We start from the raw sequence: 17,134 nt of genomic DNA, 5'->3' as shown, positions 1-17,134 counted from the left end.
GTAGTTAAATAACCCCGAAGCAGCGCATCAAACATAAATACTACATCCTCTCAGTATACAGATAAACCTAGGCCTGTAAAAACATCTACGTATCCACACAATCCCCCACATCCATGTTACAAATGGCTATTCCACTTTTATGTGACTGCTCTGCCCAGAACACACAGGTTGATAGTTGATATGAAAAGTGACGCTGGTGATTTAATATGGCGTCCTCTGGCTGACAGTGTAATGGGCTCATGGTGCGTATTTCACAGCTTTATGTCACCCGCGGGCAGGTAATAGAAAAAAGTATTTCTAATGGAGGAAAGGGGGGAGGGAGAGAGACAGAAATAGATAACAAAAAAAATCTCTGTCATAAATGGCCGGGGAGAGTCTCCGACTGGGAGTGGTAGTCAGAAGTCGCCTAGCGACGAAGAAGGAGACAGACAATACTATTTCCTGTGTTTAAAGACCCTGGTCACCTGCCAAAGCTAAGTGCTGATGACTGTATTTCACAGTGGAGGCCTTGGCTGGCTGTGGAAGAGTCATGTGCAGTGCTAGCCTCAGCGCTAACTCACTACCCACAGGCCGGGAGTGTGACTCTCTGTTACAGAGGCCATGGGAGAGTCTGACACATCACGATTTATTACCAAGAGGGCCGCTAGGTGCTGTCATTCCCTGAGGTGTAGGGGACATAAATGTCTGTTAGGGGCCTCAGCGTGCACCACGGTGGGATTTTATCACAGGAAATAGTCTGCCTATATATTTCTGACTAATCTATCTAGACAATAGTGTCTGTCAGTTTGAATCGCTATTTTGTAAGTTGGTTCATGTATCTTTCTAAATGTGTAATATGTATTTATTGTATGTACATACAGTATAATAATTCCATTGGGCTGGCCTGATGACCACGTGGACATATTCCGCGTTCAAAACACCTGGGAACTTGGAAATCTCAGACTTAAGTGTGTTCAAGACAACTGGGAACTCGGGGGGAAAAAACTAACTTCGACTGGGAAAACAGTTTTGAACGGTCAAACTCTGACATCTTTATAAAGCTCAGATTTTCTGACCTGAAGATCAGTGACATCATGATTTGACCTCACCCCCCCCCAAGTTGTCTTGAAAGCCCCAATAGCTGGGGAACTACTGTAGGTTGATGTCACTGTGATTGAAGTGGAGAGGAGGAGCCAGTGTGTTCTGACCAGGAAGTCACAGCTGCAACCCACGGCATGGGCACACAAAACCACACCACAAACCACGACACCAAGTAGAATTAGACTGGAACATGCAGATCATCACAAACCGTGTCTTTAGAGTGGCCCATTAGGAAGAAATAGGGGGAGCCATGCTTGTCACTTTTCATGCACATGGAGAGACTGGAAGGTACCATTCCTAAGGAAAGGGGAGTAACAACCTATACCAGTCATTAGGGTTAAACCAGACGCCTTGAAAGGAAGAGTTACACTATTGTTAGTCAAGAGAAAGACAAGTTTAAAGTGTTAAAGTATTAAGTAGAGAGAAAGACATTGCTATGGATGTATAATATACAACTACATTAGAAGATAGGCATGCCAGACATAAGCAGAGTTATAGTTATAAAGTTGTTTTATAGTTGATGTTTTTTGTAATTCTTACCACCTTTTTCAACCCAAATTAGTGATTGCGAAATTGTCTCATCGCGGCAACTCCCCAACAGGCTCGGGAGAGGCGAAGGTCGAGTCATGCATCCTCCGAAACATGACCCGCCAAACCGCGCTTCTTAACACCCGCTCGCTTAACCCTTGCCAATGTGTCGGAGGAAACACCGTTCACCCGCAGGCGCCCAGTCCGCCACAAGAAGTTGCTAGAGCACGAAAGCCAAGTAAAGCCCCCCCCGGCCAAACCCTCCCCCAACCCGGACGACGCTGGGCCAATTCTGTGCCACCCTATGGGACTCCCAGGCTGTGGTGTCGCCGCAACACTCCAATGCAGTGCTTTAGACTGCTGCGCCACTCGGAAGGCCCGAGTAAAGAATAATCTATAGACGTAATCATTTTAGAAATGCGTGTGACTTTTAAAATGTGATTATAGTGTTACTGGAATCAGATGAGATTAGAAGGTCAGCAGGTGGATTTGAGTGTGTTACAGCTGGATTAGCCTTGGCCTGGGGAGGGGTAAACAACAGGGTTTGAGGGACAGAATGGAAACCCACCATACTCTGGGACCTGCCCTGTGCCTCTCTTCAGGAGCAGACGCACCCGCCGGCCCCCTGACTTGATGAGCTCGATGGCCCGGGCGTGGGTCATGTCCCTGGTTGTGTCCCCATTGATCTCAATAATCTGGTCCCCAACCTGGAGAGGAGGAGAGACAACACAGTTAGAGAGAGAGAGAGAGAGAGAGAGAGAGAGAAATACTGTAGATAGATAGTGTGTGTATGTGTCTCGCCCCCCCCCGCTGTGTGTGTGTGTGTGTGTGTGTGTGTGTGTGTGTGTGCATGCAGGTGTGTGTATGTGCATGAAATCCTGTTGCCATGCAGATACTGCACAGACAATAAATAGACAATAGACCACTGTGACAGTAACCTCTAAATCACCAACCCACTGAGCACCTTGTGTTACATAAACATGCGTTACATTGCGTGACAAGTTCACACCAATTCCCTGATTAGATGAACAAATTATGGAAGAACGCTGGCACACACTGCCACAACCACCGACGCAATTATTTCTTGGCAGGCCTCGGAGATAAGCACACACACTACGTATTAAAGCGCAAAATTAATAAGGCAAATTTATTGTGGATCACAATTTATTAGGATCAATGTGTATCTATAAATCATAGTGGTGCAGAGGGATCAGAGCGGCCAGTGTAAAGCGCTAATCAGAATTAGCACTCATGAATATGAATGTGGTGTCAGTTGTCATTAATTCCTGAAGCCTGTTTTTATAATGTCATTTAGATTGAATTATGGACTCGTCCCTGCAGGGGGGTTGAGACTAAAGAGGATACCCTCCTGAATACCAATGTCCTGGGCGTTGTTCATTACGTACCAAATGGAAGAAACTAGACTGAAACATGGAGGGAGTACCTTAATCCGTCCAATAAGAAACAGTTGTTTTAGCTTTCCATTGCAAAACGTATTCCTAATGAATATGACCCAGGACATTAGTAGCTGAAGACCTGGTAGTAACCTATTCATTTCACTAAGTAGACTACACCTCCCTTCCAGCACTACAGTGAAAAGGTTGTGACCTCTCTATGACTACAACATCAAGGTCGGAGGCCGATTGTATAGGCATATCCCCTGAAGGATCTCACTAACACAATACCTTCACTTGGGAATGGGACCAGTGCCCTATTGACTGATAGTGTAGGAGACCACGTGCTGCGGCGCCAAATGTATAAACCAATTACTGTAACAAATGGAAAAGTCCTCGGCTAATAGTGGAAATAATTTGAAAGTGAGAGGAGAGAGAATCCGCCCGGCAACAGAGAGAGAGAAGGGGAGTCATTAAATGTTATTAGGCTGATCTGAGCGGAGCTGGGCCGCCCGTCCATCTACACCTTCTGACAGTTAGTGAATGGCTGAGGCCGGCCTGAGTCATTCCCCTTTAAATGGATGGGAAGTGACTGGGTGTGGATGGGAGAATTGAACACCAAGCCAACAGCAGTAGTATGACGTCCAGATGAAGCATGGTTATCCTTGGATTGTCTCTCCTCTAGATGCTATCTCGAGTCCAGCCAAGCTTACTAAGGCTGTGTCTGAAACAGCACCCTATTGCCTATATAGTGCACTTTTGACCAGAGCCTGAGCCTTGGTGGTGTAAAAAGTAGTATACTATATATCCGAACGGCCAGCCCATCCCAGTTCATTTCAACAGCAGTGTTAGATGATCCTACCTTTCCCCCTCGACCATTCATCTCCCCCATGATCAGAGTTCAAACTGGGCCTGTGTGTGGCGGACTGCAGAGTTTGAGTGGGCCTTTAAAGCTGTGATTACTGAAGGATAAATCACGATACCGGCCCGGGCGTAGAAGAGAGAGCCGAGGACCGCTAGCTATCCCTCATCCCCAGTCGATGGGTTTGGGCCTGGGCCCGCCGAGCTGCATTTACCTCGCCGTGACGGAGTGAGAGTAATATCCCTACGGGCCGTTTCACACACATTATCTCCGACAGGTTCATTACAGATAAGGAATGCACAGCGATGACGCTATTGGCCCACACTAGGGAGATTGGGCAGAGAGAAAAGTGTGACGGGTAGGAGACGATCAAGATACTTTAGGAGATATAGAAAAACTGCGATGACAGACTTGTAATGTAGTCTTTGATATCGGAAAAGTAAAGTGAGATTTCTGTATTTTTCACGCCATAAAGTGATCAGAGTCACCCTGGATGAACATAGCAGGCTACAAGAACATATACAGCTGTTGAGAGAGAGTGACTCATACTTTGACAGAGGTGATGGAAGGAAGGTGTGAACTTGGGGAAAAACTAAAAGCTTGGCACGCTCTGCATCTTTTTACAAAGAGTACTAACGTTACATTTTTTGTTGTTGTGTTAAACAGATGGTGACCGGCAGACTGTCCCTGGAGAGAACATTACGAAACGGACAAACGTGAAAACTATTCATGGTAAAAGCAGCCACCCTGTAATTATTCATCTGAATGTTTATAGTAGCTAATGTATTATTGACTAGAGAAACGTTTCTGCTGCCAGTAAACCCACTAACCCAGCAGGTGTCAAAACGTCCCAAATCCTTCACACACTCAGCCACACTGCATTAGCAGATTATTTTCTTACAGGGCTTAAAATGGAAATTTGCTGCCAAGATAATCATCAGACAATTAAGACTAGCAAATAATTATTATTAATATCCCACTAAACCAGCGTTGGGAGAGAAGCTACTGTAAGTATGTTGAGGGGAAGTGTTAGTTCAGCACAGGATGTGACATCGTCATCAGCCTACCCTCATCCTCCCGTTGCGGATGGCGGGTCCGTCCTCAGCCAGTCGCAGGACAAACAGGTCCATCTTGTACTCCCTCCCTCCACGGATACTGAAGCCAAACCCCTTCACACTCTTCTCCAGCTCCACGGTGAAGAAGTCAAAGTCCTGGAGAAGGAGCAGGACACATTCAGACAACAGGCAGTAAGAACCAGGGAGGAGGGGAAGGAGTAGGACACATTCAGACAACAGGCAGTAAGAACCAGGGAGGAGGGGAAGGAGTAGGACACATTCAGACAACATGCAGTAAGAACCAGGGAGGAGGGGAAGGAGTAGGACACATTCAGACAACAGGCAGTAAGAACCAGGGAGGAGGGGAAGGAGTAGGACACATTCAGACAACGGGCAGTAAGAACCAGGGAGGAGGGGAAGGAGTAGGACACATTCAGACAACAGGCAGTAAGAACCAGGGAGGAGGGGAAGGAGTAGGACACATTCAGACAACAGGCAGTAAGAACCAGGGAGGAGGGGAAGGAGTAGGACACATTCAGACAACGGGCAGTAAGAACCAGGGAGGAGGGGAAGAAGCAGGACACATTCAGACAACAGGCAGTAAGAACCAGGGAGGAGGGGAAGGAACAGGACACATTCAGACAACAGGCAGTAAGAACCAGGGAGGAGGGGAAGGAGTAGGACACATTCTGACAACAGGCAGTAAGAACCAGGGAGGAGGGGAAGGAGCAGGACACATTCAGACAACAGGCAGTAAGAACCAGGGAGGAGGGGAAGGAGTAGGACACATTCAGACAACGGGCAGTAAGAACCAGGGAGGAGGGGAAGGAGTAGGACACATTCAGACAACATGCAGTAAGAACCAGGGAGGAGGGGAAGGAGTAGGACACATTCAGACAACGGGCAGTAAGGAGCAGGACACATTCAGACAACAGGCAGTAAGAACCAGGGAGGAGGGGAAGGAGTAGGACACATTCAGACAACAGGCAGTAAGAACCAGGGAGGAGGGGAAGGAGTAGGACACATTCAGACAACATGCAGTAAGAACCAGGGAGGAGGGGAAGGAGTAGGACACATTCAGACAACGGGCAGTAAGGAGCAGGACACATTCAGACAACAGGCAGTAAGAACCAGGGAGGAGGGGAAGGAGTAGGACACATTCAGACAACAGGCAGTAAGAACCAGGGAGGAGGGGAAGGAGTAGGACACATTCAGACAACAGGCAGTAAGAACCAGGGAGGAGGGGAAGGAGTAGGACACATTCAGACAACATGCAGTAAGAACCAGGGAGGAGGGGAAGGAGTAGGACACATTCAGACTACAGGCAGTAAGAACCAGGGAGGAGGGGAAGGAGTAGGACACATTCAGACAACGGGCAGTAAGAACCAGGGAGGAGGGGAAGGAGTAGGACACATTCAGACAACGGGCAGTAAGAACCAGGGAGGAGGGGAAGAAGCAGGACACATTCAGACAACAGGCAGTAAGAACCAGGGAGGAGGGGAAGAAGCAGGACACATTCAGACAACAGGCAGTAAGAACCAGGGAGGAGGAGCAGGACACATTCAGACAACAGGCAGTAAGAACCAGGGAGGAGGGGAAGGAGCAGGACACATTCAGACAACAGGCAGTAAGAACCAGGGAGGAGGGGAAGGAGCAGGACACATTCAGACAACAGGCAGTAAGAACCAGGGAGGAGGGGAAGGAGCAGGACACATTCAGACAATATCAGTCACCATCACAAAACTAATGGCCATGTGTATTACTGTAGCCTGGTTAAACCAGACTGAATGCTGCACTCACCATTGTTTAACTCAGTGCAGCGTTCAGTCTGGTTTAACCCGGATAGAATTACCACAACTTCCTCGTTAACCTCTCTACCTGAACTACTGTTTCTTGCTTGACAATGCCCATGTATTTCAGTTGAATGTATTTCTTTTATTTTAATTGAACCTTTATTTAACTAGGCAAATCAGTTAAGAACAAATTCTTATTTACAATGACGGCCTACACCGGCCAAACTCATACAACGTTGGGCCAATTGTGCACCGCCCTATGGGACTCCCAATCACGGCTGGTTGTGATACAGTCTGGATACGAAACAGGTCGCCTGTTGTGACGCCTCTAGCACTGAGATGCAGTGTTTTAGACCGCTGCGCCACTTGGGAGACCCATTTTGACAGCTTTACATACTTAAAATAAAAGTAACGTAAAGTAAAAGTACAATTTAAGTTAGCAGACATCCCAGGTCAATATTGTATTGATGAGTAAAGTATCTAACCTGGTAGACCTGTGGCATCTGTGGCTGGATCTGTCTGTAGTCGTGGGGCACAGGCATAGGGAAGTGCCTGGGGTCAGTGGACAGCTGTCTGTAGTCCATCAGAGGAGGGTGTCTGTAGTCCAGGGTGGGTGGCTGGCGGTAGTCTGCTACAGGAGGGTGTCTGTAGTCCAACGGGGGCTGTCTGTAGTCTGTGAATGGAGGCTGTCGAATGTCCGGTTTCACATCCTGCCTCGCTTTCACCTCTGACCTGTAACTAACCAACCAATCAAGTTAAAGGAACATTTCCCACTGGGCATAAACTGGTTGAATCAACGTTGTTACAACGTAATTTGTCAATGTATTGTGACAAGGAATCTACAAGGAAAATACATTGGATTTGAAAAAAGTAACCAATGTTTTGAGGGTGAAATTTCAACCATGTAGATGAGGTTGTCATGGTAACCACATTTCAACATAGGTTTGTCTTTGTTGAATTTGTACCTTAAAAACAGCATCAGATCTTCCAAACAATAGGCTGGGCAGCACCTCCTACTGGAGAATTGGTATATCTACAGCTACCCTTTAGTCTCCCACCCAGGGTTTTAACCAAGCCCCACCCTGCTTAGATATGATATTTATCACTGACTATTACCATGATGCTATCTTGAGAATGATTGTTTTGAGATGTCACTTAAAAACTAAATAGATTCGCTGTTGCTATCAAAGTCATTGATAGGAAGGTTTCACAGAGCAAATTAAATGTGACCATACTTTATCACTCATATAACATCAATGAGACTATTTTGGCCTATATAGCATTTGCAAAGTCATCGACAGCCATTGTTTCAATTCAAGGCGGAATTCATCTAAAAATAGACAATACAATAGGCCCAGGGTTTCAAGCTTTGATTCATTTCAAATGTAATGATATTTAGTTATATTGAATTGTGTTCAGTTGTCAAGCCACCATGTAACAACATTTGAAGGAAGTGTAATTCTTCTGCTTGGATACTTCCACCTGTAATACTGACTTACTCTGGCTTTAATTACAGTTTGTCTCCAAATTCATATTTGATATGTTGGATTCACGTCTCCATCGCAACGAAATACGTAAGTCAACACAACAATCTAAGTTAAAGAATAGGACTAAATCAAATCCAACTTTATTTAAAGTGCATTTCAAGTTTGATATGATTTAGTCCTATTCTTTAACTTTTATTGTTATGTTGAAAATCAAAAACAATAAACAATGAATTGCATATTAACTTGTTGACAAGTTTAACCAATGATATGTTGGATTCATGTCTCTAAACTCAACCAAAAATATAAGTTAAAGAATGGGATTAAGCCAGTGGCTCAGATGGAACTATGCAATCAGCAGATACGTCTCATTTAAAATGTTGATATTTGGTTGCTTTGTCATCAATTTAATATAGCCTAAATTAAGGCTATCGTACAAACTAATGTAACATTCAACTATAAAACGAGTAACACATCCATGGTCACCTTAAGGTTGAGTAATTATAAAATCCTTATTATAAAGCATGCAGGAATAGGTCGTCGCAGGTCTGTGGAGATCTTCACTGGGCTGTAATAATCTGTGCAGAATCTCGAACAGCATTGATCTCTGCACCATGCACTTTTAATGTAATCTCAACTGCAATCCAGGTCATTTGGTTCTCTATTAGATGAAACACAGTGATGACACATTCATCTGTTGTATAAATGAACAAAATATCTGGCATTGTATTCCCATTTGAACCTTGCTGTGCTTCTTTAATGGTTGAAAGCGCAGTGAGACATTTCAGTGAAAACTAAACCAAAAATATGACGTTGTTTTTCCGTTGGAATTTGGTTGTGCTTTTTTCCGATGGTTGAATGCACGGTGATAACACGTTGGACATTGAACTACGTTTTGAGTGGTCTTTTTGAGTGGGTGAATATACAGTATGTTGTAGTCTCATTGATCAAGTTCTCAACTAAATATTACCCAATTACCAACGTTGAAACGATGTAGTGTGCCCAGTTCATATGAAAGCTCCAACTTCATTCGGTTGTGAAGGTAATGCTCTCTGAATCAATTCATGTCAAATTCTAAGTTATTTACAAATACATTGTTTGTTTCAATCAAACTATCTTTTAGGCAAGACTAGTGGTGGTAAGTGAAATATATATTTTCAACCACATAAAAAGACACTCCAGTCTTTTACAGAGTTGGCAATAAATAAGAGGACATTCTCCAGAGCAGGAGAGAAAGGACAATGACAGGGTACATTTTTGGGCCCCCTGTAAGAGCTTGATGAAATATTCAGCGTAGGTCTATAAAGAAGCTATTTAGGTTAATAATTCAGGAGTCCATAAGAGTTAAGTGATGTTATACAACAAACTGGAGACAGGGAGAGAATACCTCGCTCTCACCTGTAATTCCCTTAGGAATAGTGCTTTTACCCCAGAGATAAAAAAAAAAGAAGAAGATACTACTGTGCTGTATAAGTGAGATTTCCAAATGTGCTGTAAGCCCTAAAGATTACATGAACCCATACACATAGATGATCAACCATCTTAAAACGATTTAAATACATAGGAAATGATAGAGCACTCAAATGCTGCACGTCTTAAATCAAATCAAATGTTATTGGTCACACACATATTTAGCAGATGTTATTGTGCGTTTAGCGAAATGCTTGTGTAAATTATGGCCCTATCCTGGCGGACCAATATTTAGAACTGGGCTGGGTGCTATGAATTGGTGTGTGTGTTTTTAAGCAGTGTGCGTCTGTGTGTGTGTGTGACCATCCGGTTGCCGTACCTGCTGTCGTGGGTGTAGATCTGGGGTGGGGGGGCTGGGGTCTGTGTGATGGGACTCTGATGGGTCAGGGAGCTGGGTTGGGTGACTGCAGGGCTGGGCTGAGTGACTGCAGGGCTGGGCTGGGTGACTGCAGGGATGGGCTGGCCCACGGCGGGACTGGGCTGGGCCTGAGGACTGTGCTGCTGGGTCACTGCTGGGCTCTGCTTCTCTGAGCTAGGGGCTGACGGGCTCAGCTCTGAAATACAGACAGACAGAAGTGTCAGACACAGTGACAGATAGATACACACCACAGCATAGACTATGCTAAACAGAGCCACATTAACATAATACACGGTGCATCTACTTCAAAGAACTGTCAGTACAATGCTCTAATCTACAGTAGATGCTCGTCATAACCAGAAACACCCATGAAGCATTAGAAGATGGTGACAGAAACCGACTCACTAGACAGTTCTCCCAAACAGACATATCACTCGCTGATCCACGCAAATAGTGCCTTAGCCAGAGATCGAACAACCCCCTTTAAAAAAGGATTTAAAACGGTCTGTACAGTAAGACAACGTGCTGCATTTAAGATGACAAACAGTTTTAACAACAGTCCCTGAAAGTCCCCCCACATCTACATTATACAGTTCTCTACTGACCCCTTGGTCCCCCCATTATCTCCAGTCTAGTGACCGTTGTCGCCCCCCCCCCCCGTCTCACTCACCTTCCTGTGGTATGATCCGGAGGGTGACGCTGAGGCCGGCGTCCTTGATGAGCTTAACGATGTCGGCGTGGGGCATGTTGATGATGGACTGGCTGTTTACCGCCAGGATGCGGTCACCCACCTTCAGTTTGCCACAGCGGTCCGCCGGGCTGCCGTCGATGATACGCCCAATCTTATGGGGCACGCCTGGGATGGGAGGAGAGGCGGAGGACAATACACACAGAGTGAGAGACACACAGATATGGTTAGTTGAGGATGGGTCTGAGTTCAGGCTAATCTTACTGGTTGGATGCTTTCTTTCCATCTCTCCCTCTCTTCTTTCTATCTATGTTGCTCGCTCTTTTCACATTTCTCCCGCCCCCTCTCAGCTTATGTAAGACAGCTGGTTGTATGCACGGCGAGTGTGGGCAGGGCACTAAAAGGCGCCGCGGCGTACTGGAGCCTAGCTACCTCAGATCTGAGGGACTGATACAGTCAGGAAACCATTTGGAACTGAGACGGGTTAGATGGTTAGACGAGGAGTACATGGTTCAAAAATAGAGGTGTTACATTTTTTCTATGGTTGTGACCTCTTCCTCTCAGCAATTTCTGTCAAAATGGATTTGGTTTTCTCTGCTTGGAACGACCGTATCTGCTGGACTAAAATGCATGAAAACTCAAGAGCATAATAATATGCGAAGCCTTCCCTTTTAAGGTGAAATTGCCATAAGGCAGTACATTGTAATGTAAACAACCCATGGACGCACAATAACACATGTACACACACACACACACACACACACACACACACACACACACAGACACAGAGCAGCACTTACTGATGGCGGCGGCGGTCTCGGGCCGGTTGAGCGAGCTGATGATGACGAATCCAAACCCTTCACTCTCCTTGCGGTGGATAATGACATCACTCGGTGGCTGCTGCACGCTGGAGGTCGGCTCTCCGTCTGTGGTGCTACCTGTACCCATGGCGTCAGTGGGTGGGGCTGCGTTGTTGCCAGGATACGTGACGTTGGTGAAGTCGCTGCGTGGGGAGCTGTGCTGGGTGGACACAGAGCCGGGGCTGCGGCCGTTCTCTGGACACGGCTCTCCTGTGGGGGGGTAACAGAGCGCTGAGTTAACCTGCTCTGCTCTGCTCTCCACCACACTGCAGCCCAGCACAGCACTCATCAATGGACAAAGACTGGCCCTGTCTGGACTGGCTATCAGATCAGAGAAAGGTCATGGTTTCTCTCACACCTCATCGGCTGTATTGTTGCATCCAAAGATCTTTTTAATGCAAAAGAAAACCTCCATTGAAGATATCTGTAGATACAATCGCTAAGAACTAACATTCCCTCAAAACCAAGATGTCATGTTAGAGCTCATTACATCTTCTTCAGTGATCAAGGTTGAACTGACGGTAGTGTGACCTCTTGGAGAGACAGAGTCTTGACATCTCCAAAAGTGTTACTTTGAATCAAACGTTTGAGGGATGAAAGGCAAGACCACGGACGACACGGATGAGACAGACAGCCTTTCATGACTGGAGACGGAAGGAGAAGAGGGAGACAGAGGAGGGGAGACGGGATCTCACCAGGGTGGCTGTGCTCTCCTCCCCAGGCACCAAAGGCAGCCGGAGTGTAAACTGACATAAGGGAATGGGGAGATCTGAGGGGGGAAGGTGTGTATAGAGGGCTGCTACACTCATCACACAGCAGGCTCTTGCAGCTCTACAATTCAAGGTACAATACAACAGCCGGACTCCACATAAGACCAGAGAAAGGAAGACTATCAGGCCTTCTTGGAGTAGGATGAATTTGACCCTAGAAGATGCTCTAAGGTCAGAGTTCTGTTTTCCTCCCTAATGATTAGGATTAGGAGTTTTCAGTAAACTGATCCTAGATCTGTCCCCTTCCATCCTCTCACCTGGGCCCTGTAGCCTCCTCCTGATGGTGAGGTTGACCTGTCCATTGCGGGCGGCGCCGTGCATCAGGTCGATGACGTAGCGGTGGGGCTTCCCCGCCACCGGGATCCCGTCCACGAAGATGAGCTCATCGCCTGGCCGCAGGCGCCCGTCTCTGTCTGCAGGGCTCTTCTCTATGATGGCCCCAATCAGAATCTGTTTATGGGAAAAAGACCAATCAGAACGCATGGAGAGCTAGGGGTAGGGGTTAAAAAGTCAGTTGACCAATCAGAGGGCTGGATTCATAAAAGGACTACATTGAAGCAATATGTAGCCATGGTCAAGTGGACAAGAAACATGCAGGGAGTAACTGTATGTGAAATGACATGTATAAGTGGTTGTTATGTCAGTGGTGCTTATGAATAGATACGTGGCTCCATGTTTGCGCCTAGTGTTACTCTACAGACAATAAACCAGTAACCATCCACAGCAGCATCACCAGTCTCTCAGTCAGTCAGGGTTCAGGGTTAGATATGCATGTAGTGGGTTAGAGAAGAGAAAATGACAGGGTTCCACGCCCATCTCATACGAGCCTTCTCACGGGTGTCCGGACTCACAGGCTGACCCGCCTCGTCTCCCCCAAGGATGCGGAAGCCGAAGCCGGACTTCTGCCTCCTCAGGTGGACCTCCACCTCCTGGTACTCTGCCCCTGGGGTCAAGGAACAGACAACACCTGTGACACGTGTTGACCTTGGAGTGCCCGCAGTCTGTCTAATTTATGTGGAGCCAGAGGATTATTGATCACACATTGTGGAAGTTAACACATGAAATTAAAGGCACTGTTATTCCTGTGTTTTATATAATATTGTACAACAGCTGATGGAACTAACACTAAAAGTGTGAACATTTTTTGTCAGTGTTATTTCCTGGTAGTTGCTTGTTGAAAAGAATCGACACAGGACCCTTATTCAGCAGGTTTGCATGGGTGGGAGTTTCGGCTTTCCATGGGGACATCAATGTGGTATATTGGTTAATAGACCAATAACAAAGAGAGTTCCAAACTTCTCTGCCAATAACAGCTAGTTTTCAGTTTTCCCCTCCCCACTCAAACCAGACAGTTCTTGCTAAATTCTTGCTTGAGAATGTTTCTTGGGCTAAAAAGCCAATTTTGCCAATTTTAATGGAAATCTATTACAGTAAGGCACAGGAATGATTTGAGACTGATATAAAATGACTGCATTAGGCCTTTAATGCATTGCAAATGAAATGAAATGTTTCAGAAAAAAAGACAACATTTAGAATAATCCATTTTCCTCCCTGTGGACAGTCTTCTTCAGGGCCAACGTACATACCAGAGTGGTCCACAGAGAAGATGGTCCGTGGCAGGCCTGGCTCTGTGTGGGGGAGGGAGATTGAGGGAGCACCCATAAACAATAATACAACACACACACTGTCTTACAACTGTCTCACTCAGAGCAGACTACTAAAAAGACTGAGACTAGAGCAAGACAGAAAACGACTTGCCTCAGCACATTGTCTGCACAGAGTTCCTACATCATCCATTACACTGTGGAAAATAAGTGCTTAGGGCTTGTAATACAGCTATCTTGTTATTTACAGTATGTGTTACGGAAGCAGAAACTCATCTGCAATCAGGCCTTTACTGGAAAGCAGAATGATTTGCGACATAGTGATATTCATTACCCTGAAAACCCTTTCCTATGAAATGAAGTAGAGCGGGTCAAAGTGACTGTGATGAGAAATGGGCTCTATTTACAGCAGGTTTAATCACGGAGACAAGTGTCCACTGGGTTACCAGAGGAATTAATTGAGGAAACAAAGATGGCGGATGACACATAAGGAGACTGACTGATACAAGTCTTACCACGGAACCCATATACAGTGTTTTAAGTTTATATTAAATAAGATTGCTGGAAAAAATACTCATTGATGTTGGCAGAAGATAAGGACAGAATGACCTTGCTGGCCAGAGGATGATTTTGGTATATTCCAGACTATTGCAGTTTACATAAAGTACACAATTCATAAATCTCCATCTAACTCCAGCTCTCTCACATGCAATGGGGTCTCTTGGTTCCCTACTAGAATAAAGGCATCCAATTACAGATGTAGGATCTTAATTGGACCACTCTTTTGTTACTGAGCATTTTCATTCACAGCAGGAAATATAAATGTGTAGTGTAATAAAGCTTAAAAAGGATTCTAAAGTTTGGAATATATATTATAAACCCCTACATTTATCCCATGAATTATAACCTGTTTTATTTCCTGTTGCTGCATGATTCTTTTCCAGCTGTAGAAAACCTTATCAACAATCAGTGGAAGCTACACTGACTTGTCTATGGTTGTGGGGTATGGGTGCATTTTCTTCTCTAACAGCCTGCATTGGTCTCCTGGCTATATTGAGAACAGTCCTAGTTAGATAAGGTTACTGAAAAATACCAATGTTCATGACCTAGAACTCCCACACCACTGAGGGAAACAAGTAAAGTGTTCCTAAAAGTTGCCCTGTGCCTCAACCCTGTTAACCTGACTGACCAACAGTCTGCACGTGTAGCCGAGCAACGAACAGCACTTTGGGGGCATGTTACATGGAGGGGACAGACACTTAACACTAAACTGAACACGGGACTAAAGGAGAGAAAGAAATGATGGAAGAGTGAGAAACAAAGAGAGAGAGAGAGAAGTGAGTGAGACAGAGAGAGAGGAGAGAGGGAAAGAGACAGAGAGAGAGGGAGAGAGAGAGAGAAAAAGAGACAGAGGGAGAGAAGAGAGACAGTGACAGAGGAGAGAGAGAGCGACAGACAGACAGACAGAGAGAGAGACAGAGAGAGAGAGAGAGCGACAGACAGACAGACAGAGAGAGACACCGAGACAGAGAGAGAGAGAGAAAAGCAGATAGAGAGAGAGGGAGAGAAAGGAAAGCTACGGAGAAAGATTGACCGAGACGCTGAAAGGCTTTGACATGGAGTTCTTCCGACAGCCCTGTCCTCTTTAATAAAGGTTGTGTTGCGTAAGCGCGCACACAGCTTGTCTCTCTCCTCACCTACGACTGACTCAGGCCCACAGAGATTCTACCATAGAGAGGAGCAGAGCATTATCATCGTCCACCGGCTAGAGCCTCGCATGTCAATCATGAAGCCTCTATGGTACATCAAGCTGCACGGACTTAACAGAAACTAGCACTGTCACTAGCACTGGTCAAAAGGATGAGTTCACTTTATGTTCAGAATCATACAGTAGATATGACTACTGATGTCAAAAACCAATGGTATACTGTCGTACAAATCTTTCTACCGAGCATATCTTGGCAACCCAGTTAAAAGCTTGGTCGTACACTCAATGAACTGAAAGGAAATCCCTATGCTTGTACCCCTGACAGGATCTTTAATGGCTAAAATATAATTGTTGGCTCCTAAAGTTTATAGCGGCCTAGGAAGACAGGTTGTTGGCTGAGATGTTCCTGGGAAAAAATGGCTAATTTGACTCTACACTCTGGCAGAACATCGACTGGAGGCAGAGATCCGCGATTCAGAGATTCCCCTAACGAAGGAGTCTAGGCCAAATACAAATGTATCAACATCAAGTCATCTGTCAGCACTAAGTTAAAAGTAGAAACTCTTAAACCGTTGTCATACTCCATCATATTTACAGAAATACATCTACAGACAAAACAACATAATACATCTCATTCTGCAGAACTCAGATAACCCAGACTATGTCCCTATAGGAACAGAACCCAGACTATGTCCCTATAGGAACAGAACCCAGACAACCCAGACTATGTCCCTATAGGAACAGGACCCAGATAACCCAGACTATGTCCCTATAGGAACAGAACCCAGACAACTCAGACTATGTCCCTATAGGAACAGAACCCAGACTATGTCCCTATAGGAACAGGACCCAGACAACCCAGACTATGTCCCTATAGGAACAGAACCCAGACAACTCAGACTATGTCCCTATAGGAACAGAACCCAGACTATGTCCCTATAGGAACAGGACCCAGACAACCCAGACTATGTCCCTATAGGAACAGAACCCAGACTATGTCCCTATAGGAACAGAACCCAGACAACAGACTATGTCCCTATAGGAACAGAACCCAGACTATGTCCCTATAGGAACAGGACCCAGACAACCCAGACTATGTCCCTATAGGAACAGAACCCAGACTATGTCCCTATAGGAACAGAACCCAGACAACAGACTATGTCCCTATAGGAACAGAACCCAGACTATGTCCCTATAGGAACAGGACCCAGACAACCCAGACTATGTCCCTATAGGAACAGAACCCAGACTATATCCCTATAGGAACAGGACCCAGACAACCCAGACTATGTCCCTATAGGAACAGGACCCAGATAACCCAGACTATGTCCCTATAGGAACAGGACCCAGACAACCCAGACTATGTCCCTATAGGAACAGAACCCAGACAACCCAGACTATGTCCCTATAGGAACAGAACCCAGACTATGTCCCTATAGGAACAGAACCCAGACAACCCAGACTATGTCCCGATAGGAAC

At 45.7% G+C, this 17,134-nt stretch overlaps 1 protein-coding gene across 14 annotated transcripts in view; it reads right to left on the bottom strand.

Annotated features, from left to right (window-relative positions):
- LOC110499983 (membrane-associated guanylate kinase, WW and PDZ domain-containing protein 2) overlaps positions 1-17,134 on the bottom strand; it is a 285,735-nt gene that overhangs the window by 5,353 nt on the left and 263,248 nt on the right. For 6 of the 14 annotated variants that reach the window (XM_090213774.1, XM_036957227.2, XM_036957230.2 and 3 more), the window contains 9 exons: positions 13,929-13,970; positions 13,170-13,285; positions 12,600-12,792; positions 11,513-11,782; positions 10,695-10,880; positions 9,986-10,220; positions 7,198-7,450; positions 4,932-5,075; positions 2,177-2,315 (listed from right to left, as the gene is read on the bottom strand). In XM_090213774.1, the coding sequence (XP_090069900.1) occupies positions 2,177-2,315; positions 4,932-5,075; positions 7,198-7,450; positions 9,986-10,220; positions 10,695-10,880; positions 11,513-11,782; positions 12,600-12,792; positions 13,170-13,285; positions 13,929-13,970 (1,578 nt within the window). Of the gene's footprint in view, positions 1-1,288; positions 1,400-2,176; positions 2,316-4,931; positions 5,076-7,197; positions 7,451-9,985; positions 10,221-10,694; positions 10,881-11,512; positions 11,783-12,599; positions 12,793-13,169; positions 13,286-13,928; positions 13,971-17,134 lie in introns of all 14 variants that reach the window. The other 8 variants (XM_036957236.2, XM_090213773.1, XM_036957235.2 and 5 more) reach the window with 5 other exon arrangements.

The sequence above is a fragment of the Oncorhynchus mykiss genome, chromosome 21 (assembly GCF_057628025.1).
Source record: "Oncorhynchus mykiss isolate SJ-2025 chromosome 21, ASM5762802v1, whole genome shotgun sequence".
In the NCBI taxonomy this organism is placed as follows: Eukaryota; Metazoa; Chordata; class Actinopteri; order Salmoniformes; family Salmonidae; genus Oncorhynchus; species Oncorhynchus mykiss.
Note: the sequence above shows the minus strand (reverse complement) of the source record. Positions and strands in the feature narration are given on the sequence as shown.